At 43.5% G+C, this 25,422-nt stretch overlaps 1 protein-coding gene across 4 annotated transcripts in view; it reads left to right on the top strand.

Annotated features, from left to right (window-relative positions):
- Nucleotides 1–25,422, top strand: part of USP32 (ubiquitin specific peptidase 32) — a 79,475-nt gene that overhangs the window by 39,141 nt on the left and 14,912 nt on the right. For 2 of the 4 annotated variants that reach the window (XM_071574946.1, XM_071574944.1), the window contains 12 exons: nt 8,410–8,541; nt 10,235–10,342; nt 11,101–11,216; nt 11,574–11,636; nt 13,178–13,261; nt 15,745–15,806; nt 15,889–15,991; nt 17,253–17,445; nt 18,718–18,893; nt 19,614–19,754; nt 21,928–22,087; nt 24,252–24,406. In XM_071574946.1, coding sequence (XP_071431047.1) covers nt 8,410–8,541; nt 10,235–10,342; nt 11,101–11,216; nt 11,574–11,636; nt 13,178–13,261; nt 15,745–15,806; nt 15,889–15,991; nt 17,253–17,445; nt 18,718–18,893; nt 19,614–19,754; nt 21,928–22,087; nt 24,252–24,406 — 1,493 coding nt within the window. The remainder of the gene's footprint in view (nt 1–8,409; nt 8,542–10,234; nt 10,343–11,100; nt 11,217–11,573; nt 11,637–13,177; nt 13,262–15,744; nt 15,807–15,888; nt 15,992–17,252; nt 17,446–18,717; nt 18,894–19,613; nt 19,755–21,927; nt 22,088–24,251; nt 24,407–25,422) is intronic. The other 2 variants (XM_071574947.1, XM_071574945.1) reach the window with 2 other exon arrangements.

Raw genomic sequence — 25,422 nt, 5'->3', positions numbered from 1 at the left:
TTGTAGTGGATCATAAAACTATTGAGACAGTTGAGAAAATAATGCTTGTTTCAAAAATAATTGTTGCCTCCTCATTTGCTTCTGCAGTGAAACAAGTGGTATTCCTGGCTTGTGATATAGGCAGGGAACTAAATTAACTGCAGAGAAGCCTCCTCAGGATTTGCAGTTAGGAATAATCTCCAAAGAACAAGTGCTTCCCTATGTCTGTGTTACTGCAAAAGAAGGAACAGCTGGTTTTTAAATGAAATCTAAACCCAAAAGGCTGGTAAATGATAATTGCTGCACAAGTCTATTGTAGGCACCCATTCCAGCAGAGCCTCTGTGGGGTTGGATCCCTGGGAGGAGGGGAATGCAGTGGGGGTGGCAGGGTTTGAGCAGCCTGGCTGGGTGTGATGTGCCCACAGCTTTGCCCTGGGAGTGGCATTTCATCTCCTTAATGGGGGGGTCACACGAGCAAAGCAACATTCAAATCCTTCTCTTGGTTTTAAAAATGAGCATTGAAATTATTTTCATCTAAGGGGAAAATGCATCATAAAGCCAGGGGTGTGTAAACAGGTAATTTATCTGCATTCCATGGGAGGCTGCAGGAGACACCATGAAATACTCTGAGCTGTGAGAGGTGAGGCTGAAACACCCAACCCTGTGAACTTTGTGGAGTTCAGCCCTGGGAAAGCTCTCAGGCTGTGCCAGTCTGGGATGTGCCACGTCCCCACCCTTGCCAGGTGTCCTTCACCCTCAGGGTTCAAAGAAAGCTTTTCCCCAGGCCTCTGGGTGGTACCTCAGAGCTTAATTTGATTTTGATTTGGGGATATTTATGCTTTGAAATTGAATCTTTCTGAACAGTTTTTACTGTGTTTTTGCAGGAAGTTTATTTATACTGAAATTGAGGTTTATAGTTAGAAAAAAAAATTAAATTTAAGAGCTACTGTTTTAATAGATTTTGTTTCATATTTAAGAGTGTTTTCATTTTCTGGGTTTGACACACCTGTCACTGTTTCATCTGCAGCCAGGCTCTCAACTCTGGTCCCAGCTGGATGTGCAAAATACATCCTTCAAGAGGGAAATGACTGAAGAGCATAATATTCTGCTTTATCCAACCCACTCCTCTGTTGTTATATCAAGAAAAAAGTTTTTCTATCTTCAATTTCCAGGCTAAGTGGTTTTTTTCAGTTTAAACCAAGAATGAGAGCAATTAAGGCTGAAGTGATAATTAAAAACAGAATTAAGGAGACTGGATGAGAAGCTTATTAGAAAAAAATGAGTGAGGCCAAAATCTGTTCTGATCCTTGGAAAAAAAAATGGTTCCACATCATATTTGTTTCTCCTGTTGGATTTAGTTTTTCCTTCCTTTTCATCTTCTGAAATTGCTCAGCCTTTGTCAGAAGAGAATCCCAGTAGCTTAACCAGCCTCTGCCTTAGCACATCCATCATCTCTGAAATGCCAGTCCTCAACTCAGCTCCTCTTACCTTAGAATTCCTCATATTTTAGGGCTAGAAATTCCAGTCATATTTCTCTACTTGGTTTTAATCTCTCCATGATCGAGTTGGCTTATCAGAATTTCCTTCCACTGCTGTGTCTTGCAGCATCTGACAGTGTACCCTGAATTACAGGGGGAAGTGTTTCTCCTTCTTTCCTCAGAGGAGGTGCTGTGGTCACTCTGGCTGGGCTGGCCCTGGGGCTGCATGTTCTGTTGGAGAAGTTACATCTTTAAAGCCTTGTGAAATAAGTTTGTGGCATTTTGGGGCTCCCTTGGGTGTTTCAACACAGCTCATGTTCTCAGGGGAAAAAAAGAAAACCCATAAATGTCTGGGCTCTGTATTGCAGCAGGTGACTGAGAGATGACCCTGAGAGCTGGGGGTGTCCCCTGATTCTTTACTGATAACTTACAGGTGGCTGAGTGGAATGAAGGTGGAACTGAGGGAAAAAATCAGTTAAAAAACTGACAGAAAATACCTGGGAGTGTTCAAAGTGATTCTTAAATCTTCATGGGCAGGGGTGGAGCTTTTCAGTGCATTCCAGAAAACTGCCCTGTGGTTTCTGTGCCCAGCCTTGGGAAGCTCATGTGACATTTCACTTTGGAGCTGGAGATCAGATTCAATATTCCTGAATTCCCTTGTGATTCTCGACAGCACAGGAATCTCATCCAGCAGATGCCAAAGTAAGGAAAATACAAGTGCTTGAGCACTTAGAGGTAATTTCAGTCTAATCAGGCCAATGCAAAGAGTAAGAAATCCAGTACTGAGGTGTTTTTAACCCAGCTGAGTGTGTGAAACAACAAGAGCTGTTGTGACAGTTGCTTTGGTCAGACTGAGGGCTGGTGTTCTGTGCCTTCCTTGGAGGGTGGTTGCCTTGTGGAAGGACCAGCAAGTGAAATCATGTTGGGAAACTGAGGCCAACACTGTCAGACAGGACAGAGCAAGAGGGGAAGTTTTGACATTTCTTCTACTGTAAAATGAAAGCTGAGCTGTGACACTTGCTGGTGCAATCAGGAATTTCCTGGCCCCAGCTCAGCCTCCTCCCAGCCTTACCTCGCACTCATCCAACTCCCATCCAGGGATAACATGTCAGAGACATAAAAAATTGCACTGATAAAAATAGGGAGAGTTATTCCCATTGATTTAGAAACAACAACCATTTTATTGCAAAGCATCAGGGACTCCATTTAAATTTGCTTAATGAGCTGAGCTATCAGGGAAACAAAGGAATACTAATTTTTCCTTTGTAAATAACATTCATTCTGGTAAGCAGATGACTTGAATTAAATTTCTCAACACATAATTAGAAAGGAAATTTCAAAGTTACAGGAAGTCGCTGCTTTTAATCAAGTTTTGTTCCATTTCACTTAAATCAGAAATAAGAATCATTTCATTTGAAAGCTGACAAAATAACTCAAGTCTCTTTTGGACCTCTGTTTCTAAAAAAGCAGTTTCAGGGATGTGAAGTTTAAGATTGACCAATGAGCAGTATTTTGGATTTTCTCAGTTTCATGGTATGACCATGTATATTTATATGTGTGTGTATATATATATATATTTAAGTGACCATATTGAAGAGCACTGTGGTGTAAATCCCACATTACTGTCACACAGACCCAGGTGAGACCTCACTGATCTCCTTCATTTATCTGGAAATACTTTTCTGCTGCAATGTAGGGGCTGGTTGCCTTTTTTATGTGCCATGTTGGTGTGTTTGTGTCAGATAATCAGCTTTTCAGTCCTTTTCCATGGGGAAAATCCTGCCATTTCTCAGAGGGGTTACTTGTTTCAAACTGACAGAATGTTTAATTTGTGCTTCTTTGTTGCCCAGTTCTTGTGTCACTGAGTTGTGATTAAATAACATCCAAATTCTCCTTTGAATTGAAGACTCTCCTCTGTTGTCAGAAAAATCCATCACAATGCTCCTGCTCTTCCTGCCCACTGAGGTGCAATTAAAACAGCCTGTAATCAGTGTAGTAATTTCATTTTAGAACATACATTTACCTCTAATTCAGTATAATAATTGAGAGAAGCCCTGGATAACCAGGCAGGGTGGTTGAAATGACAGAGGCAGTTTGTGAGACAGCACAAAAGTGAAAAGCTGAGTGTTGTGGAATTGAACTCCTCTGTCAGAGCTGGGTTTGTCAGCCTGGGCTGGATGGGAACTGGAGATGGGAGTGCACAAGGGAAGTGCAATGAGGTGATCCCTTTGCTCTGCTCACTTTGAAAGCCTGTCTGGCTGTTAAATTCATGTTCTGGAGCTTTTCCACTTCAGCTGTTCTACCTTCTTGAAACACCATCTCTTAATCTCATATAGAAGCCAATCCTGAAGGTTTGGCATTTATTAAAGATGCTTTGTAGGAGCATCTTTCCTTCTGTGCTGCTTTTCCCCAGGGTGTGGAGACTTGTGCTTTGAGAGGAGCCGTGCTGGTCCTGCCTCTCCTGGGGTGTTCCCATCTCAAGGCACTGATAATCATGTTCTGCTGGATAAACACCTGCACAGTCATGTCTGACACACACAAGGATCTCTCTTGGCTGAGTTTATAATATCCCCTTCCCTGTGTATTTGTTTTTCAATTAGGAAAAGCAAAAAGATGAAAGTGTGACATCAGCCCAGGCCAATAAGTAAAAGCCTTGGCATCACTTAATCTGCATTTTGCCACTTGTTATCCTCTTAGTTCCCAGGCTATTTTGTGTCTTGCAAAGCAGCTCTGGGTGCCCAAGTCCCAGAGTGTTCTGTGGGTTAATTTGAAAGCCACAAACGAGGGTGTTCAGTCAGAAACAGAGTCTGTGTCAGTGCTTGGGGCTCTGCTCCTGCCTCGCCATGAAGAGCTGCCAGCAGGGACTGGGCTCTGCCCGGAGGGGATGATGGTAAACAACAAGACAGGCCAAGTCCCAGGTAAAATGTTGGGAATATGGTATGTTTCTGCTGCTGTGAACCAGAGAGGATTGTACCAATAGGTGGGTAAAAATTAATATGTTGAAATACTTGGTGAATTCTGATCGTGTGAAGAATTGTAACAAATAGTGCCTGAAATGAAAATGTGCTTTTTTTTCTAAGACAGAGGAATATTCATGGCTTACTGTGTATGGAATGTATAAGAAGGGCATACATTTGATGGGAATGGCATTAAAATGAAAGATGGGGGGTATTTTTAGTGTTTATCACTGTCACCCAACCTGACTTGGTCAGTGTGGCAGCTGGTTCTGAATTAACTCATTTTTAGTAGATTTCCAGTTTTAGATCCATATTTTGGCTGAAAATGTTTACTTGTTCTTCCTTTACATCACAAAGAATGTGCTTTGGGTCTGCTTGACATTGTCACCCCTCTGGTTATTTTTGTGTAATTCTCAAAGAGCTGAACCAAGAAACACCATTTGTAATTTCACAGATCTGAAAGGGTTTGGTCTTTCTAATGGACAAGTGATGAGGGAGACACAGAACAGCACGTGGGAGTAAACTGGTTAAATTTCACAGGTGTGTGGTATCTCCTTGTGACCTCAAATAATCATATCATACAGGTCATTAACAGAAACTAATAATGACTTGCCCTGGAAAGTCTGTTCTGATGGGTTGGACTGTGTTGTATATATGATACTTTTTTTTAAGTGGTGTGAATGGAAGTCCAGTTCACACTTTTTGATGTGATCTGAACAGGCACTAGGGAAAATAAGTTTGTATTTTGAAAGGATGAAATCCTTTATCTCTACAAAACCTCCTCAGAATCAGGTGTTTTGTCTTGCACATTTGTGTGTTTGGGTGTTTAGTGTAGTCTGCCTTTATCGTGCTTCATGTAACAAAGCTGGTTATGTGCACAGACCCTAAATTGCCAGAGACTTGTTTTAGTTCCCATTTCAGGAGGAATGGATGGTGCACTGCATATCCTGAGAGTCACTTACAGGATTAGGTGCATAAAATCACTCTGGAGAAATCAAATTATGCAACAGCTGCTTTCTGAGCTGCCCTTTCTGAGCTGCTCTTCCCCTTCCCTTCCCTGGTGCTGCAGCCCAATAAACCCCCTGGATTTTCTTACCTGGGGCTGCTGCCCTGGGCTGCAATTCCTTGGGACCAGGAGTGAAAACGATTCTTTTGTCACATTCTTACTTGTGCTCAGCCTAATCTGTGAGAGGCTGATTAGGACTAAGAATGTTATTTACTACTTTGGTAGTTTTACTTTCTAAAATGTTTGGCTTTTCTGCAGAAAAATCAATGCACTGGGTCTGCCCTGGCTACAATAAATATGTAACACTTATGCTAATATTTACCAGCTATTATTTTAAAGGTGATTATTTGAAAACTCTTTTAAAAGATCACATAATTTCAACCACTGCCTGACTGAAATGCCTCCTGATAACTTTTCTTTTCAGAGATTAAATAATAAAGCAAAGAAGTTACTGCTGTAGAAACATCTGTGATGTGCAATTAAAAAACTAGAATACAAATGGCTTCTACTGTAGATATTTGAGGAGGGTTCTCTGGCAAAATAGAACAATATTTCAGTTCTTAATTACCAAAGATAAATACTGCACCTGCCAGGGGAAGCAGGTTCTGCAGATTTACCTTCACTGAGGACAATCTGAGCATCCCTGAGGTTCTTGAATGTTCTTGGTGTTGCATCACTGCAGGAATGAAGTGACACTCCCCCATTTGTTATTCCTCCTTGTTCCAAGGTAGGTTTAAAGGGAACAAAGTGATTCACATGCTCATCCACAAGAGAGCCCAATCATGCTGTTGTGTGTGCTGATGAGGGCAGGGGTGGGATGTGCCACCCCAAAGGTGCCAGCACAGCCCTACCCTCTCTGGGCAGTGTTTGGGCACTGAGAGAGCTCTCGGATCCTCCTCACTCCTGGTGGCACTCCTGGTGAGCCCTCCTGTCCCTGATGTACCCCCTGACACTTGGAGAGGTGGCAAGATTGAGGGAAGGATTTTATTTGGTAGATTCTCTCCCCTGTGTTGATATTCTGACTGTTGAGGGGCAGGTATGTTGTTAAACCATCCAGGCATGATGATGGAGACATCCCTGGGATGCCCTTCTGTATTTCCCTGTATTTCTTGGAATGTGCCAGTTCTCAATCACCTGACTGTCCTGCTTGGGATCATGAGCTGATACCAGGACTGTGATATTTCCATATGCTGATCTTCAAAGAAATAACTATTTATCTTGATTTCTAGTAGAATAATGTCCCTTCATTTATTTAAATTACTGCTTCCATATGTGTTGGGGACAGACTTTTGGTAGGGCCTGTAGTGATAAGATATGGGATGATGAATTTAAACTAAGAGGGAGAAATTTTGGGGGATGAGGTTGCCCATGGAGGTGGTGGATGCCTCATCCCTGGAAAGATTCAAGGCCAGCTTGAATGGAGCTCTGGGAATCCTGATCCACTGGAAGATGTTCCTGCAGGAGGTTGGAGTGGGTGACCTTTAAAGGTCCCTTCCAACCCCAATGACTTTGTGATTACAACACAGCCAAGGGCCAGGAGATGGTAAACCAGACCAGGGAATTGATCCATGTAGGAAGGAAGGGGAGAGGACAAAGGATCAGCTCCTGTGTCACCGTGGAAAGGTGCAGTAGCTGGAGGTGATGCCCTGGCAGAGGCAGGGATGGGGTTGGGTTCCCAGCCCTGTTCACCAGGGTCCAGCTGTGACTGCACAGAGGACAAGGGACATGTTTGCCCTGATATCACTTTTCCAGCTCAAAGTACCTTACAGGAAGATGCAAACCTCTTCCAATCCAACTCCACTTAATGTTTCACTCAGATTTTTCCAACCTTTCTGCTGCTGAGGGTGAGGTGTTGTGTGTGTGTTGATGCACCATGTGATATGCTGGGTGTTACAACTAGTCCATGCCATTGCAGGTTACCTGAGTTACTATTCTAAGTCAATTACTATTCCTAATGACAGAAACAGGGTAAGAAATCAATAAAATTTCAATTGGACGCATCACTTTTTAGGGGAGGGCCCTTCTGCTCTTAAGCCTTACAGGATTATTATTGTTTCTCGGACTAAACCAGGCCAAATAGCTCAAGTTAAACCTATTAGAAAGCTGGCGTGGATTTAAAGGCTCAGAACCATCTGGGAATGAGATCACATGTAGTGGTTCTTAATATAGACAGCTTTGTCATTACAGATCTATTGGAGCACCAATTAATTTGCACTGACCTAAAGCAGTGTTGTGACACACTTGCATATGTAAAAAGGTTAAAAGTATTGTTGAGCAGAAACTTAATCTTGTTAGATATATATTTAATTTCAAGGATCAAGCATGAGGAGACCAGCATTTGTATACAATGTTTTGAAAGAAAGCACAAGTTCTTCTTCCTCTGGCTATTTTTAGCCACCCTTGTTGAGCACCTTGTTTTGCTTGTTGATTTTGGAGTTTGGTTTTTTCCCCCCTTTCTTTAAGTTCCCTTGTAAGTTCCTCTGCATGAAGCGTCTTGCAGGTTTGTGTCATCACTCCCTAATGTTGAATGGCATTCTAAATGTTTCTATAGTATAAATAATAATGTGAAACAGACTTTGTATTTGGGAAAAAATAATGCTGAGATGCAGAGTTTAAATGCCACATGAAAACGTTGCCTTGTTACTGTGTCAGAGGGCTAAAAATCTCAGTGGGAATTTTTCAAGAGCAGCCAAGCACTACCTTATTTTTTTCCATAAAAAGACTTTAATTTTTTTCTTTAAATGCTACTTTACATCTTTGGGGGGGATTTAAATACTGGGTAAGATATTGTACATATAAATTCATCAAGGAGAGAAATAGGTGAAAACAAAGAGGCTGCAGGAGCCTTTAGCAGCAGGATAAGGTCATTTCTGGATCTCTGAACACTTGTGCTGGTGTTCCTGGTGTTGCACTCCTTGGTGGGGAATAGGGCAGGAGATTCTGGAGGTGGAGAAGGTAACATTGGTGTCCTCCTTGTTGATTTATGCAGTGGAGGAGTCCGACATCATCGACCTGGAGAAGCGCTACTGGCTGCTGAAGGCGCAGTCGAGGACCGGCCGCTTCGACCTGGAGACGTTTGCGCCCTTGGTGTCCCCTCCAATCCATCCCTCCCTGAGTGAAGGTATGGAATGGGACCTGCTGCTGCTGCTGCTGCTGCTGCTCAGGGCACAGACACACTGCAAAAGTGGGGCTGTTCTGAAGTGTCTCTGAGGCTTCAGTGACTCCATCATTCCACTGGTTGGGAGTGTTTGCAAATGGGAAAAGGGGCCTGAGAAATATCTCTGTGTTGGGAAATCTGGAGTTATGGATGAGGGAAGTGATGCTTCGGTGTGTTTCATTCGTGAGTTGTCAGTCTGTAACTCCCTGAAGGGAAGTTCTGGCCAGGTGGGGGTTGGTCTCTTCTCCCAGGCACTCAGCAATAGGACAAGGGGGCACGATGGGCTCGAGCTCTGCCAGGGGAAATTGAGGTTGGAGAGCAGAAAACAATTCTTTGCAGAGAGAGTGCTCAGGCATTGGAATGGGCTGCCCAGAGAGGGGGTGGATTCCCCATCCCTGGAGGTTTTTAAGGTGAGCTTGGCCGTGGCACTGAGTGCCATGATCTGGTAAAGGGACTGGAGTTGGGCCAAGGGTTGGACTTGATGATCTCGGAGGCCTTTTCCAACCCTATTGATTCTATGATATTTATGGATAAGTTGCCCTCTAGTTGCTTAAAATTTTTCTATGGCTTCCTTAAGATTCTGTAATGGCAAACTGCTGTCCCCGAGTGAGAGAAAATAGATCATTTTTAAACTGCAAAACGTGAGTTTTGTGTATTCAATGGCAATTAATAAATTAATAAAATAAATTATTTAAATAAGACATCCAAGTCAGATGTTGTATCATGCAGCCAATGAAACACACTTCCCTGGCAGTGTAAGTTGAGGAAGAGTTAACTCAGGACACTCAGTCAGGAGATTTCTATGTTGTTATTTATGTTAACAACCCAACTGGTCTGTCCAGTTGAAGCTACTCTGGTAAGAACTGGAAGCTGCAGCTGTGGAATTGCCACGTGCTGCACCACATCAGGACACTCAGGAGCACTCCACTGGCACACAGCTTTTTGTCTGCAGTCCTGGAGTGGCAGTTTTTTATCACCAAATGCTTGGCTTTATTGGCAATTGGAAAACTCATCTGCAGTGGATTCAAACTTAAGAAATCAGAATTTATGTCCAGTTCCATAGGGGGATGTATCCCCACATCCTTTGGTTCGTGAGTGTGCTCAGTGATATAAATTTACACAGCTGCTGTGGGGAGGCTGGAGAGGTTTCTGGTCATTCCATGGCTTGTGTGGAGTCATTGTCAAGTGTGGGATAAAAAAGGTTGTAAATGCTGAAGGAATGGAATTGATAAATCCTTTGAAGGCTGGTAATTAAAGCTCCTGAGGGCAAATTTGCTGTGAAATTCAGTGATATCTGTAGGAATTTCTGCCAGGCACATTGGAAAAGTCAAGGCATTTGGATCTGAGACTGTCTGGGGCAAGGCCTGTCCTGACCACACTGGTTCAGGTGCTCCCTCTAAGTCAGTCCTTACAGGGAGGGTGTGAGCACCTTCAGAATTCCCACATCCCTCCCCACCCCTGGCCTGACCAGCCATACACCAGCCATCTAATTCACCTTCAGATGCTCTTAGTCCTGCCTAATTACCTTTACTGCACTTAATAAGAATAAATGATCAGTGTTTGTACTTCTCCTTGCCAGTGTTCCCCATCAGCCCCTCCTGAAGTGCTGGGTGGGACTGGCAGGGGCTGTAACAGGAGATGCTTTTGTGCTTTGCAGGTTTGTTTAATGCTTTTGATGAAAACCGAGACAATCACATAGACTTTAAAGAAATTTCCTGTGGGCTCTCAGCATGCTGCAGGGGACCCTTGGCAGAAAGACAGAAGTGTAAGTATGGAAAATGTTAACTGTTAATTTTAGAGGGGTTTTTCAGTTTGAGCAATGAGGTTTGGTTGGTTTTGCATTTTAAGGGTTTTTTTTCTCCACTGAACAAATGTGTGCCTGGGAAAGGTGACAGACTTTAAAGTTAAAAAATTAGAGGAATTTTAAATACCAAGGTTTCCTTTTATAAAGGATGAATAAACCTAATCTGGGTATTTTATAACTTACCAGTAGTTTCACATAAATTATCAAACTGGGAAAAAATACATTTCAGAAGTTCTTTTGCAGTGTTGTGCATTATGATGCAGAAGTTTGTTTCTCAGTGTAGAAAATGCAAACACTTAACTGCTTATTATATATAATATAAACCAAATGTCCTATTTGATTGTCTTGTGGTAAATGACATGTTGGGGCTTCCCACTGCCCAGTCCTCAGCTGGCTCCCTGCAAGGTCCTTGTGTCTTGAAACACTTCTGTTCCCTCCTTTCCCAAAGCCATATTGCTGCAACTCCACAGCCACCAGTGCCTGGAAAGTTCTGGATGCACATCTGGCCCCTGCTGTGTGACAGCAGCAAACACAGCAGAGGGGGCAGGAATCTCCATTTCAGTTTATTTGGCACAGCTGCTCCATTTCCTGCCCTCCACACTTGGGTCCTGCCAGCACTAAATCATCTTTTGGGACTCTGTGCACTCAAAGTGCTGCAAGAGGTGAAAAAAGAGAGTCTGGGAGGGGTTCTAACAGAGGAGTCATTGCCTTTTTCTCAGTTTGCTTCAAGGTGTTCGACGTGGACAGGGACGGGGTTCTGTCCCGCGCTGAGCTGAAGGACATGGTGGTGGCACTGCTGGAGGTGTGGAAGGATAATCGGACAGACAGAATCCCTGTGAGTTGGAGCTGGGCCCTCACTGCCTTCTGTTCCTAAAGTCATCCTTCCAAAGGTGGAGTGTGCATGTGGTTTGAACAGGGAGCAGGGAATTCCAGGCTTCCTGAGCTCCCTCATCCATGGTCTCAGCTGCCTTGCTTGGCTTTGACCTGCCCAAAGCAGAGGGATTGGATTATTACAAATGTTCTTTCATGTAAGGAAGGCTTAGGTATGAAAGCAGAGCTCTCTGGAAGCCCTCAGTTCTGAGTTACATGGTTATCATCAACATCTCCTGCAGTTGTGTTTTCATTCTGATCACACTCAGCTCCAGAGAGTGCTGGGAGACTTTAACTCTGGTTTCTAATCCTTTTGTTTAAGGAGCTGGACATGGGTTTGGATGAAATTGTAGAAGATATTTTGCATACCCATGACAACACAAAGGTAGGGATTCGCTGTTCTTTTCTTGTCATTTTTATGCCCCAGTGTCTTCAGTTGATTTATAAGAAAGTAAAACCTTGTGCTTCATTTAGAGCAGATATGTCTGTAAAAGAATCTCAAGAAATGTCACTTTTCCCTTAAAATTTATAGCACATTGTTCTGTGAAAGGTTTGAATTTTATAAGCCATTTTTATGTATGAAACTCACCCAGAAATGCATAACCAGGTGAAATGAATGTAAAGCCTGTACTGTTTGCAAAGCTTTGCTGTGCAGAACTACCACCAGCTGTAACTCTGATGCTTTTGTTCTTGTGCTTCATGTTGAAAATGACCTTAGGAAAAAGACAGTGTAGAAGTTTATCTTGTATTTTATGCTGTAAAAAGACACATTATCCTCCTGTGCTGAGATGTGCCTCTGTGAAACCATGGAGGGGTCTGTCGTGACTGTCATGACATAAAACACAAAGCCTTTGTAGTTTATATTGTGCTTTACAGTGAGCTGGGTGTAAATCTGGAATTATGTTCTTGCTTTTTGAGGAGAGGAGAGTTGGAGTTATCACCCTCCAACAACAGAAGGGAAGTTGTTTCCATTATTTCATCCTTTGCTTCACTAATTGGGAATAGTGTCTGGAAACAATAAATAATTTATGAAAAACTATAAAAAATGCCTAGAAATGCTTAATTACTGGTTTGAATTGTTGTTTTGCCTCCTTGTTCTCCAACAAAGTGGTGGGCAGATATTTTATTGCAATTCTTTAATTGCCAAAGCTGTGGGAAATGTGACTTCTCTTTCATCCTTTGTTTGCTTTTTAAAAAAAGGGGTAGTTTATAAACAAGGGTACAGCAGTCTTGATTCCACCAAGAGTTAAAAAAATGACTTAGGTCTTCAGAATATCTTCCATAGTTGCATCATCAATGTAGTGCTGGAAAGAGCTGATGGTGCAGTAATTACATAAATTATTTAACCTCTTTTCGTGTGTTGGCTTTGACCTGTGTGAACCCTGGAGAAAATGGGCTGGAAGAGGAGGCAGAGCAACTGCCACTGCTGTAAAATTGGCCAGGAATTCTATTCCCATATGAAACCCCAGACTGATCCCAGCCCTGAGTCACTGGAAATCAGGAGTGGTGCTGGACAGTGTTGCCCTGCTGGGGCTTGGCAGGGACTCAGAATTAGTGGGACTGGGGTTGTTGGGTGAGATCATAAGGACTCGGTGATCCAAACTGGTTCTTCCCAACCCACAAAGGGAGATGGAGATGGTGGGGATCTGAATTTTAAAGCTGAGTGAAGGAGCAGAGGTTGCACACTGAGCATAGTCCTTCCTCTCCTCCCAAAGCTTTTTGGTTCTCTTGGCTCTGTGTGTTTTGCTAAAACTGGGTTTTTCTTCTTCCATTGGATCAAGTTTTATTATCCAAGTGGTAGATGCTACTTTTGATCAAAGCACTGGCTTTGTCATGCCTTGTGTGAGGCATTTAATGAGCATTTTACCAGAACTTGGTTAGTGGTTTGATGGTTTTTCCTTCCCATTCCCTCCTTTTCCCTTTAAGCTCGGACACCTGACTCTGGAGGACTACCAGATCTGGAGTGTGAAGAGTGCACTTGCCAATGAGTTTTTAAATCTGCTTTTTCAGGTATGTTTACAGGAAATTTCATCTCGAAATTCATGGTAATTAATTAACCCCTGAGCTCTTTGCCTGGCCACAAAGTGCAGCCTCAGCACTTGTGTCATTGCTCACGTTTGGGCTCGTGCAGGAAGGGATGTGGCTTTGCAGCCCTGAGAGTTCCCTTGACAGATGATTCTCTGCTTGGTTGTTGTTCCTTTCTGTGGATGGAGATGCCCAAAGCACAGTTTGTTAAAGTGAACCTGGTGTTCTGTTTAGAAAACGAAATTCCAAGTGTCTCAGCAGGTGTGTTTTCCATTAGACAAAGGCTGTGTTTGATCTTCGAGGGAGTTTAGGGCAAATCTTTGCCAGAAAAGTGACACAGGGAATGGGAAAAAGCTCTGACTCTTCCCCTTTATATTTTACAACCAGTTTCCCTCTGCATGTTCTGTTCAGGCCCTCTGGGGTACCTCTCATTGCTTCTTTGATGCAGCAGCCCTTGAAAGCTGTGATACCCTATCACTGCTCTCTTGCAGCAGCTGAGGATTAAGGGTGTGCTGAATTCGGTTTTAATTGAGCTTGAATTGGATTTCTGTAAATCCTTAAAAGCCATATTTGAGCTCTGGCTCACTTGGTGCAGGAAAAGAAACTCAGAGTATTTTCTTGCACTGCAGTTTGTTCCTTTCCTGTTTTCCATAGAGGTTGATACTTGGAGTTGAGGATTACTAATATTATTATTTACTGTAGTGTTCATCTCCAGCCCCCTCTGACCATCTCAGTTTTTCCAAGGAGAACCAGTGGGCTCTATTTTCATCTTCCCAGTGAAGCTTAACCAGTGACAGGGTCAGACTGGAGCAGAAAAATATTTAAGCAAGAGAGAAGCTGTGTGGGGTTTTTTAAAAAATAAAGTAATTGTGAAAAGCTGCCTGAATAGCACGTGCTGACTCTCCTGTTTGTGACCCATCACTGCTTTATAAATTGTATTTTGAATGACACTTTTCCCAGAACTTTAGGGCATTTTGAGAGTATTCTGAGGCCACAGCTGGAAAGAATAACACCAGAGAGTTCTTCAGATTCTTTTTCTCTCTGATTGCATCAGGTTTTGCTTACATTGCAGTCTCCTCAAGAAGGGCTGCCTTTATTTTTGGCCTGTCTAGCATGAAATATCCCATCATAACTTAATATTGATGAACCAACAAATATCTCTGCAATATTGACAAAGAATGAATGAACCTGTAATAAATCTGTCCTAGTGCTGATTACAAACCACCACTGCTACAATTGCTCACTGCAAGCCTCATTTACAACATATTTTTTCCCCTGGCACAGTTGCTGTATTTTGATTTTAGGTTTTAATTCTAATTCTTATTTTTTTGATAGCTTTCTCATGTGAGGCACAGGGCAGAGCATTGATTTGTCTGGGCATTTGATCTGTGCCTCATCTGCAGACAAGAGCTCAAAATTCAGCATCTTGGAAAGCCTGTCAACAACTTGCTTTGTTTGCAGAGGGTTTGGTTTATCTGGAGGCTCTCCTGTTAGCTCAGTGTTCCAGGAATTCAGAAGAAAACACCAGAGCCCTGGTGTGGGTGCTGGAAATCTGTTGCTTCCCCCCAGCTCATGACCTTTGTTTCATTCAGGCTGTGGAATGGTCTCCCTCACTGCAACAGATATTGAAATAAGATATTTTACCATTAGAAATCTCCAGCTGAGATGCAAATTGATGGCCTCAAAAGAGACATAAGACTGTAAATCATGGTATGAGTAGCAGAACTGGGACTGTCTTGTCCTGGGAATAACCTCCCCCCCCCAGCTCAGGCAGCTGCCCAGGAGATGGTGCTTTTTCTTCTGTGTTTGGTTCAAAAGTGAGAGAAAAGAAAGAAAACCAGCCCCAGACATGCAGAGGATGTTCTACCCTTTGAGAGTGTTTTTAGTGTGACATTTCTCCATGTGCCTGTTTCCCTTTCACTCCCAGATGTACCCACTTCTCCCATCTTTCCCCTTTTTTCACCTTTAGTTTATCCTCTTCCACAGCTTCTGTTCTCCCAATTCCTCTTTCCCTTTCTGCAGAAATCAGACACCTTTACTTGTGTTTCTGATCCATGTCAGTCCTGGGACCTCCCACAGCGTGGCCTTCACACCTGAAAATAAGGAAAACTATGGAAATGAACTAATAATAATACAATAATAATAATTAAAAACTATAAAATGTAACATCTAATAGAAAAGGAACTATATAAACTGTAGTAAATATAATAATGATTAGCTATATAATTAAACTCCATTAAATACTGAAAACTGTTCACCTCTTGGGGCATTTGACGTTCTCAGTGTCTTTGTCTTCACGGCAGGAACAGGTTGTGGATCTCAGAGCTGAAAATGCTTCTTTAGTAGTAGTGATTTGTTCCATTTTAGTTCATCTTGCTGCCTAATTAAAAAGGCTGCTGTTAATTGCCCCTGGAGCTGGTGTTTGCTGCTGTGTGTGGCCCCTGACAAGGCTGCCCTTCCCTCTGCAGGTTTGTCACATCGTGCTGGGACTGCGACCTGCCACCCCCGAGGAGGAGGGGCAGATCATCAGGTGGGTCTCTTTGCTCAGAATCACCTTTTATTCTTCTCAAACCCCCCTATTTCAGCTCCTAATTCCTGTTCTCTGTGTGCAGAGGCTGGTTAGAAAGAGAAAGCAGGTATGGCCTCCAGCCAGGGCACAACTGGTTCCTCATTGCTATGCCCTGGTGGCACCAGTGGAAAGAATATGTCAAATATGTAAGTATAATAATAATAATAAGAGTAATAATCTACACTGAATAAGTGCTGTCTTATATTTGGGAATGTGCTGGTGGAAATATATTGTGGAGCAAACCAGTAATGCTTGAAATTAAGCACCTCCTGTCTCTTGGTGGAAATAATTGTTGTGCTGAGTGGTTGTTACCTGGTGAGGTTCTCACTGGCATTTCATTAAAGTGGCATCTCTTCCCTCAGTCCTGCATCTCAAAACACTGTTTGAAAGAGAACACACTCACAGTAGTGCTTCCCTCAAGCCTTGTGGTCCGTTTGAGAATGATTTTGACTTGATAAAAATTTGTTGTGGCTTGGACAAGTACAGACTGTGCGTTTCCTGGGCAAATCAGGGGGGAATTGGTGTCATTTGATTTAGAGGGACTATGAAGAGTATTCCAGTACCTGATGGTGATCCAAGGAGTCCTAAAACCTGACAGTTACTGGTGCTCTTTAGTACCCTCCAACTCAAATGTTCAAGTTAAAGCATCACTATGAATTTTACAAAAAAAGTGTATCTACTAAAATTAAATCCAATAAAATTTAATTGAGGTGGAGATAAATATCATTTGCAGGTTAAACTAGTGAAATAAACTTCTCAAAGGAGTTTTGCATCATCTTAAGTAATCCTGCAAGTATTTGATTGAATTTATGAAAACAAATAACTGAGAGTACTCAGAAAACTGCAATGTGGGCATTAACTAACCATGTAATGAGAATTATTCTTTGTGCCCAATGAATTGGACAAGTGATGCCTTGAATGCCTGAAATAGCAGGTAATTTGATCCCTGTGCTGGTGGAAGTGCTCAGTGTGCACAGGATTTCATCCCTGAGCCTTTCCATGATGGCACAAGGCCATTAACTCAGAATTGCTGTGAAAACGCTGCAGGTTTGAGGAAAGAATGTTTTGTTGTTCCTGTGCTTGCTGTTCTCATTTAACCAGATAAAATTGAACAACAGATCTTCAAATAGTTACAGTCTGTAATGATAGCTGTCTGAAATGGGTGTATTTTTATGTATCTGGATAGAGGAAATAATTCTGGCATTTCCCAATTTTCCTGATGTGCAGAAGGGTTTATTCCACTGCTTTACTTTTGGCTCATTATTTCTGCAGATGTTTTAGTGGTAGATGTAGCAGATATTTTCAGTAAAGCTTGTGATGTGCCAGGTGAATTTGGGTGATTGTTCTCACTGCCCTGTCTTTGGTCAGGGCTCATAATTCACTTCTGTCCTTGCCTCCCAATTGCAGGATGCAAACCCTGTTGTGATAGAGCCTTCATCTGTGCTGAGTGGAGGTAAGAATTCCCTCCTGGCTGCTCCAGCCAATCCCTCAGAGCAGGGAGAAGACAGAGTGGGAGGTCTTAATTACTGCAGTGCACCAGAAGAAAAGTTTTCAGATAATATTTCTACTGCCTCCGAAGCCTCAGAGTCCACCAGCAGCAGTAAGCACCTTATTTCCTTGGAGGTTTCATGTAGAGCAGCTTTTCACCCTGCATGGATCCCTCCAGCCACAGGGATGACACAGTTTTTTGGGTTGCAGGACTTGGAGGGTTATTAGGAGTTTTCATGTTGTGCTATGATTAGTTTCCAGAATTCTTGTCAAGGGTTTTTTTTGGTCTTATCCTTTATTTTCTGAGTGGATTTCCCCCACCCCTCCTCACAGTAAGTTGTTCAAGCTCGTGCCTTGTTGGCTCTACACTCTGCTGTGCAATGACAGGACCTCACACACTGAAAAGAGGAAAGAAGCAGCAAAAAAAAAATCAGGAAAAGCATATCTGTAGTTTTACAGGGCATGTGATTGAAATTGGAATGAGTTTGTGCAGATCCCAAAGCCATCTTTGTGAAAGAAGAGATTCTAGGGGTGGTTTTCAGTGAGGTCTGGTGAGAATTGGAGATATTTATTTCCTTGTAAGTGATCTGAATGTTGCATCTGGTATTTTAAAATCATAAATTCAATTTAAATTAGGTCAATTACTCTGATCATTTTGGGGAGAGGGGTTGGGGGAAATAAAGGAAGGGCAGGAAGAGAGATAAGTTTTAGCTTAAAGGTTCTTTTTTTTGTTTGTTTAATTGAAATTTAGCATTCTGCATGCCCAAAGCAGGTTCCATCAGAGTAAGAGCAGAAATAAAAAATAAAACAAGGCATTATTGCATGAGAGAGCAGAAATAAAAAATACAATAAGGCATTATTGCATGAAGGAGCAGAAATAAAAAGTAAAATAAGGCATTATTGCATGTGTATTCAGTTTGATGTGGAAGAATTTCAGGATTTTGATATCCAAACACCCAGACCACGAACAAATGGCCACCACATTTGCTCATCCAGAGCTGTGTTTGTGTGAAGGGGTGTTTGGAGCCCACCCATCCCCTGCTTTGCTTTGCAGAGGGATAACCATTTCTCACTCTGCAGTGTCAGGGACTGCAAACTTGCACAGAACAAAGGGGCTACAGGGGTGTAACTCCTGCAGGGGTGTAACTCCTACAAGGGTATAGCTCCTACAGGAGTGTAATTCCTACAAGGGTGTAACTCCTGCAGGGGTGTAAGTCCTACAGGAGTGTTAACTCCAAGGGTGTAGCTCCTGCAGGGGTGTAGCTCCTGCAGGGGTGTAGCTCCTGCAGGGGTGTAGCTCTTACAAGTGTGTAACTCCTTCCTTTGTGGCCATGGACTCACGAGCTGTTTTCCCTCCTCCTCCTCGCCCTGTGCTCTGTTCCAGACACCCCTTTCCCTGGCAGCCCAGGCAGCGAGGTGTGCTTTGCCAGGCAGCACAACACCTCAGACAACAACAACCAGTGTTTCCTGGGAGCCAACGGGAATGCTCTGCTCCAGCTGAACCCTCAGAAACCAGGAGCCATTGACAACCAGCCCCTGGTGACACAAGAACCAGTGAAGGTGAGTGGGAGCCTTGGGAACACAGGGAAAAAAGTGTATTTTAGCTTCCTGTTGTCACAGCTGGTTGTGTCTTGGGGTTTTTCTGAGAGTGGCTTAATTCTAAATTGACCCTTCTTTGTCACAAAACAAAATTCAGCTTTTATTTTAAGAGGGAAAAACAGTCTCCTACTTCTAAGGCTGCTTTGTGTTTTGTGAGAAAAATGTTCTTACAAAAAAGTTGCCTTTATAATTGGCATCTGTGAAAACACAACTTGCAGCGTTAAAAGGAAAATATTTTGGTAATTAAACACTTTGGTATCTTCCACCTGAATATGAGTTTATTGCTGTTCATAACAGAAAATCGTTAATTAAAGAGTAAAACTGACAGATTTGCAGGGTTGATGCAAATAAAAGATGAAACACAGACCAGCACCATCAAGAATGAGCAGGAGTTGGGTTTCTCTATCCAGAGCTGTCAGAGTAGGTGACACAGCAGAGAAACTCGACATGAATCTTATCCTGGACAGGCTTTTAGAGAAATAGTAAACAGTGAAACTTGCATGTTGATCATTGTTACATTTAAATACCATCTTTCAGCCTGGAAAGCATTTGCTAATTGCTACTTAGAAGGTTTTTAATAATTAAAGAGTGTTCTGTGTCCCTGAACTAAAATCATTGTGGCTGTCTACTAATTTTCCCACTTGAGATGTGACAAAATCCCCCCTTTTGTTTTTTTAATAGGCTGCATCATTAACAATGGAGGGTGGAAGATTAAAGAGATCTCCCCAGCTGGTTGAAGGAAAGGACTATGTGATGGTACCAGAACCAGTTTGGAGAGCACTTTACCACTGGTATGGAGCAAATCTGTCCTTGCCCAGGCCGGTAAGTTGGGATTTTAGCCACTTTCACTTGCCATAACCCCAGAGAAAATACAAACCACCTCATTTGTCCAAGCTCCTGCCAGTGGCACAGGGTAACCTCTTACACATCCCAGCTGGAGGGTCTGAATGTAGAGCCTGGAGGAGCAAGCTGGCAAAAATCGGTCTCCCAGATGGACAGAGAGCTGTGGATATTCAGCAGGAGGTTTGCAGCACAACCCCCAGGAGATCCTGCAGCAGGGCAGGGGTGCTGCTCCACTTGTGATTGCTAAAGCAGCCCCAAGTCAACCTGAGATCAGTTTAAAAGGTTTGGCATCCAAACACTCACCTTGGAAAGCTGAGATCAATTTTCAGCTGGTGTGCAAATCCTATAAAATGGAAACTGGGACACCTGCAGCTCTGAAAACCCTCCTCTTGTCTCTGGCAATTTCCTGGAGTGGGGGAAGGTAACAATTGCTCCTTCAGAGTCAGTGTCATAGAAACCCAACCTGCAGGACTTGGGGAAGAGCTGAAAAGCAGATGGCAATAGGTGAGCCCAGGGAAGGAAAGAGGCAGAGCCTGTTCTCTGTCAGAACAGCTGCTCAGAAGCACTTCAGAGCTGGAGCTGCACGAGTGTGTGCACCTAAAAGTGCCAGAAATTAAATTTCTCTTGGCTGCATCCACTGGTGTGTGCTGTGGCCCTTGGTCTCCTGTAGGAGCTGCACTTGGAGAGCAGGTGAAGGGGTTTTTAGGTGCTGGCAGTGGAATTGAGGTGGTTGCTGTCACAAACAAACAGTGTCACAGGTGGGAGGGAATCAGCTCTGTCATTGTTGACAACTCTCTCTGTTGGCTCCAGTCCTGCCAATTATTTTACAGTGAAAAATCACTGGCTTCTGTTCCCTCCTCCCACACATTCTCCATGGAAACAAACACCTTTCATGATCCAGAAAAGGCCACATCACTTTATACCCAAACTAATGTGCTTTCTTCTCAGAAAATGTCATCACTGTTGTTTTTGTTATAACTGAGGTTTAGTCCTGTGGCACTTCAGTGTGTTATGTTGCTTCTCACCAATTAAGTGCTTTCTTCTGCTTCACATGGTCACAAAATCAGTGAATGTTCCCTCCATTTATACATGTCTATGTTTGGGCACATTGAGGTAGCAAAACCTTTGTGGAAATGGTGACTGAAAAGCTGCCAAACTTATTTTGGAGTAATTTCAGCTTTTTCTGTCAGCATATCAAAATGTACCAAAAGTAAATTTTAGTCTGTTCTTACAACATGAAGGTTTTAATTCAAAAAGTTCAAAACAAATGTCTCATGCAGCACTTGTCAGTGTTTTCAACAGCTGTGCAACTTCAGTATTGCAGTATACACTGTGTGGAACTAATGAGGTTCATTGCAGATTCACAGATATTTCAGGAATGAGAAAAATGTTCTTGCCATGGTGTGGTGCAGACAGCTCTGCTCCACTAACTAAGGTGTTTGCCTTTGACAACCTGCAGCTAATAAGCTCCAAAAATTGCTTAGAAATCAGTAAATTGTCATTCCTGTGAATATTTGCCCAAGACCCCACAAGAAGTTCAGATTTCTCACCTCTCAATAAACCCAGTTCATTTATTCCAATCTTTGCTCCCTGTTCCCACTGGGATTCATTCCCCACCCTTTGCACCACGGAGCTCTGAGCTGTGCTTTGCTGTGGGTGTATGGCTGAAAGAGGGGGACACAGGTCACAGGTGTCCCACAGGAGATAGTTTATTAAATCACTTCATGAAGAAAAAAAATAAAAGATAAAGGCAAGGAAGAAAGAATAAAAAGATACACTCTAACTCCAAATTACACAATATATATTATCAAATCTCACCCATAGCCAAGTTCTATAGGTTGTATCACAGTGTCTATAAACCTTATTACAGCTTCTAATTGGATGCAACTCTTTGCCCAGATGTTCTCTCTCCCATGAGAAATTTATCTCTTCAATATTCCTTTCTCATGGATAAAACTTCCCCAAACCTCCTTTTCTCATTTTGGCTTTGCCAGCCTGCTGGTTTTTCTCACAGGACTAATTAAGTTCTCAGTGTTCACATCTCCCTACCAAAAAGTACCAACTACTAGGCCTCTGACACTGCCTGCAGCTCCAAAGGCCTTTTCTTAACTCCAAAACCCCTTTTTATGCTCACCCTTTGCCCCCGTCTCAGGTGATCAAGAACAGCAAGACGAACGCGGCGGAGCTGGAGCTGTTCCCGCGGTACCTGCTGTTCCTGCGCCAGCAGCCGGCCACGCGCTCGCCACAGCCCAACATCTGGGTCAATATGGGTATGATGAGCCTCAGAATGTTCCCTCAGCACTTGCCCAGAGGTAACTTAAGAATGCAGCAAGAATGTGCAGTTTCTGAGCGAGCCCAGGCTGGAGCTGCCTGGCTCTGCTTGTGCCCAGCTCTTCCCCTCTCTGGGGCCATGATCCAAAGGCTTTTCCTCCTGCCCCTTCCTGCAGGAACAGGCAGAGGGAGCTTTGGCAGGGAGGTTGATTTGCATGGTTACTGCAAAGAATTGAGAGTGAGAAATGAGCCCTGCAGAAGCTGAGCTGGTAGCAATGGCCAGCCCTGCCCTTCCTGTTTGGGTGTTTGTAGCCACAGAATGGGCACCTCTGCATCGGGGTGGGGGTGTCTGACAGTGCAGTGGGACAATAAATTAACTTGATGTTCAGTCAGTTGGGTCTGAGATGTTTGGGCAGCTGGGCTTTGGTGCCCAAAGTTTTTTAATGCTCTCTAGAAAGAGATTGAATTAATGGAATATGAACACAATTATTTGTTGTGGTTCACACAGACAATTGACTAGAAAGTGTGAACGCCCAGCTGAAATGTATTTGTCCTAATGGGTGTGGTAACACTCACCAGAAGGTTGTACAGGAGGAATGTTTAGACTGTGATATAGATTCCAGCTGGGAAGTGTTGCAGGATTTGTCCCAAGTTTTCCTGCACAGCTGCAAACTTGCAGGAGGGGTTTGCAGCAATCCCTGATGTTCACACACACAGATCCACACTTGTATCCACTGTGTCAGCTGCCCAGAAATGGGCTCACCTGGCTACTGAAAATTCAGTCCTTCAGCCTTGCTGGTGTCAGGTTGTGTTTGGAACCCTCCTGCAGGTGCTCCATCTCTCACTTCTCCTCTGGAATCCAGAGCTCAGGTGCAGCCAACAGCTGCTTGTGTGACCGAGTTCTGCTGCAGAAACTGCCTGCTCCCAAATCCACCTTCCTACCTGACCTCATCACATGGAAACTGCTTCCTTTGGCCATCCTCAAATGCCCAAATTCAAATAAAGACAATCTTCTCCTGTGCTAAATTTGATCTTGATTGGGAATTATTTAGCACTGCACTAATTTGATCATCCAATCAGTTATTAATCTTGTTGAGTTCTCAAATGTGCTTCTTGCTGTAATCTTACAACTAATCCTCTGATCCCTAATCTCAGAAAATGCTGGTTTGTTTTCTTGGGAAAAAATGACTACTTTGCTTGATATTCTGAAGCAAGACTGATGCTTTGCTGATTGATAAGCTGATTACAGACTGGTTTCCTCTTTTGTCAGATTGCATGTAATAATATCATGTTGCATCTTCTCACATGGTTCTGCTCTTTTTATTTTAATCTTTTTACAGTGCAAGTAGAATGATGTCACTTCTCAGGTCACTTAAGCACTGCAGTTGCCCAGTTTGGGTTTGGCTGGATAATAAAAGCTTTTCAGGAGTGTGTTACAGACCTGTCTCTGAGGAGTGGGGAACCTCCAAAGTTTAAACTCAAACGGCTCCAAAAAATTTTATCTGGAGTTGGTCTCATCTCTTGTGCAAATGTTTTATTTAAGGATGAGCTCATGTTATAAAGAGCAACAGTCTTTGATGGAATTAATTTGTCTTGCAAACATGACATTGTTGAGACATTTTAGTGAAAATCCTGGGTGTGTTTTGAGTAATTCAGTTATTCAGAATACTTTTATTGTGAACTCCAGGCTGATTTTCTCTGCACAGATCAGCATTTAGCTCCACAGAAGACCTGAAGCAAATTCATGCTGCTCCCAAGAACAGTCAGACTGATTTTTTGGACCTCATTTTTTATTTACAATGTTCTCTCAAAAGGAAAATTCTCAGGAGAGTTTCAAGCCCTTTATTTTGAAATTCATCTTTGCCTCTGATACTGTGTCTTTAAGAGACAAAAAGAGTAGTAAAACTTCTTTGGAATTATTTATTTCCTAAGAGACTCATAGGGGAGCAATTTTCTAATAGGTTTTGCTATGAAGGGACATAATTCATCTGCTTTGTGGTAGCAAGTTTGTTGTCCCAGAGGGTCAGGAACAGCTGGTTTTCCATCTGAGTCATTATTTTGTCCATGAACACGAGCTTTGGGACTGTCTGGTACCCCCTGCAGGGCCCTGCTGGCACACACGGTGTGTCACTGCTCTGCTTTCACTTGCCCTGTGGGTCATGCCAGTGGGATAGATGATCCTTTCCCCTTCTGTTGTGAATGCAGGGAATGTCCCTTCTCCCAACGCTCCTCTGAAGAGGGTGCTGGCCTACACTGGCTGCTTCAGCCGCATGCAGACCATCAAGGAGATCCACGAGTACCTGTCGCAGCGGCTGCGCATCAAGGAGGAGGACATGCGGCTCTGGCTCTACAACAGTGAGGTACCCTTGGCCCCTTGGCTTCCTGCCTTCCTCTCCAGCTCTTTCACATCTTATTCCTCCCTAGAAACTATTAAATACACGTGCACTGAAAAGTCAGAGTGGCCATAAATAAGTTTCCTTTACAATTTGGCAAATCATAGGATCAGTTGGGTTGGAAGAGACCTCGGAGATCATCAAGTCCAAGCCTTGATCCAACCCCACTGTGATTACCGGATCATGGCACTCAGTGCCATGTCCAGTCTCATCTTAAAAGCCTCGAGGGTCAGAGAATCCACACCCTCTCTGGGCAGCCAATTCCAATGCCTGAGCACTCTCTCTGAAGAATTTCTTCCTAATATCCAGCCTAAACCTTCCCTGGCAGAGCTTAAGCCCGTGCCCTCTTGTCCTACTGTTGGTTGCCTGAGAGAAGAGACCAATCCCCACCTGGCTACAACATCCTTTCAGGTAGTTATAGAGAGTGATAAGGTCTCCCCTGAGCCTCCTCTTCTCCAGGCTAAACACCCCCAGCTCCCTCAGCCTCTCCCCACAGCACTTGTGCTCCAGTCCCTTCTCCAGCCTTGTTGCTCTTCTCTGGCCCCGCTCCAGCCCCTCAATCTCTTTCCTCAACTGAGGGGCCCAGAACTGAACACAACACTCAAGGTGTGGCCTCCCCAAGGCAGAGACCAGGGGAAGGGTCACTGCCCTGGGCCTGCTGGCCACGCTAGTTTGGATCCAGGCCAGGATCCCATTGGCCTTCTTGGCCACCTGGGCACACTGTTGGCTCCTGTTGAGCTTCCTGTCCCTCAGTCCCCCCAGGTCCCTCTGCCTGGCTGCTCTCCAGCCACTCTGTGCCCAGCCTGGAGCGCTGCAGGGGGTTGGGGTGGCCAAAGGGCAGGACCTGCACTTGTTAAACCTCATCCCATTGGAATCAGCCCCTCTCCAAACTCTTGCTCCTTGTTTTACAGTTTTTGTGCATTCCACTGTTTTAATGTCATTGCTTTGAGGTTGAAGCTCTGAGTGTTTTGTACCTGAAAATA

Source organism: Pithys albifrons, chromosome 21, assembly GCF_047495875.1.
Source record: "Pithys albifrons albifrons isolate INPA30051 chromosome 21, PitAlb_v1, whole genome shotgun sequence".
In the NCBI taxonomy this organism is placed as follows: domain Eukaryota; kingdom Metazoa; phylum Chordata; class Aves; order Passeriformes; family Thamnophilidae; genus Pithys; species Pithys albifrons.
This window is presented reverse-complemented; position numbering and strand designations above follow the sequence as displayed.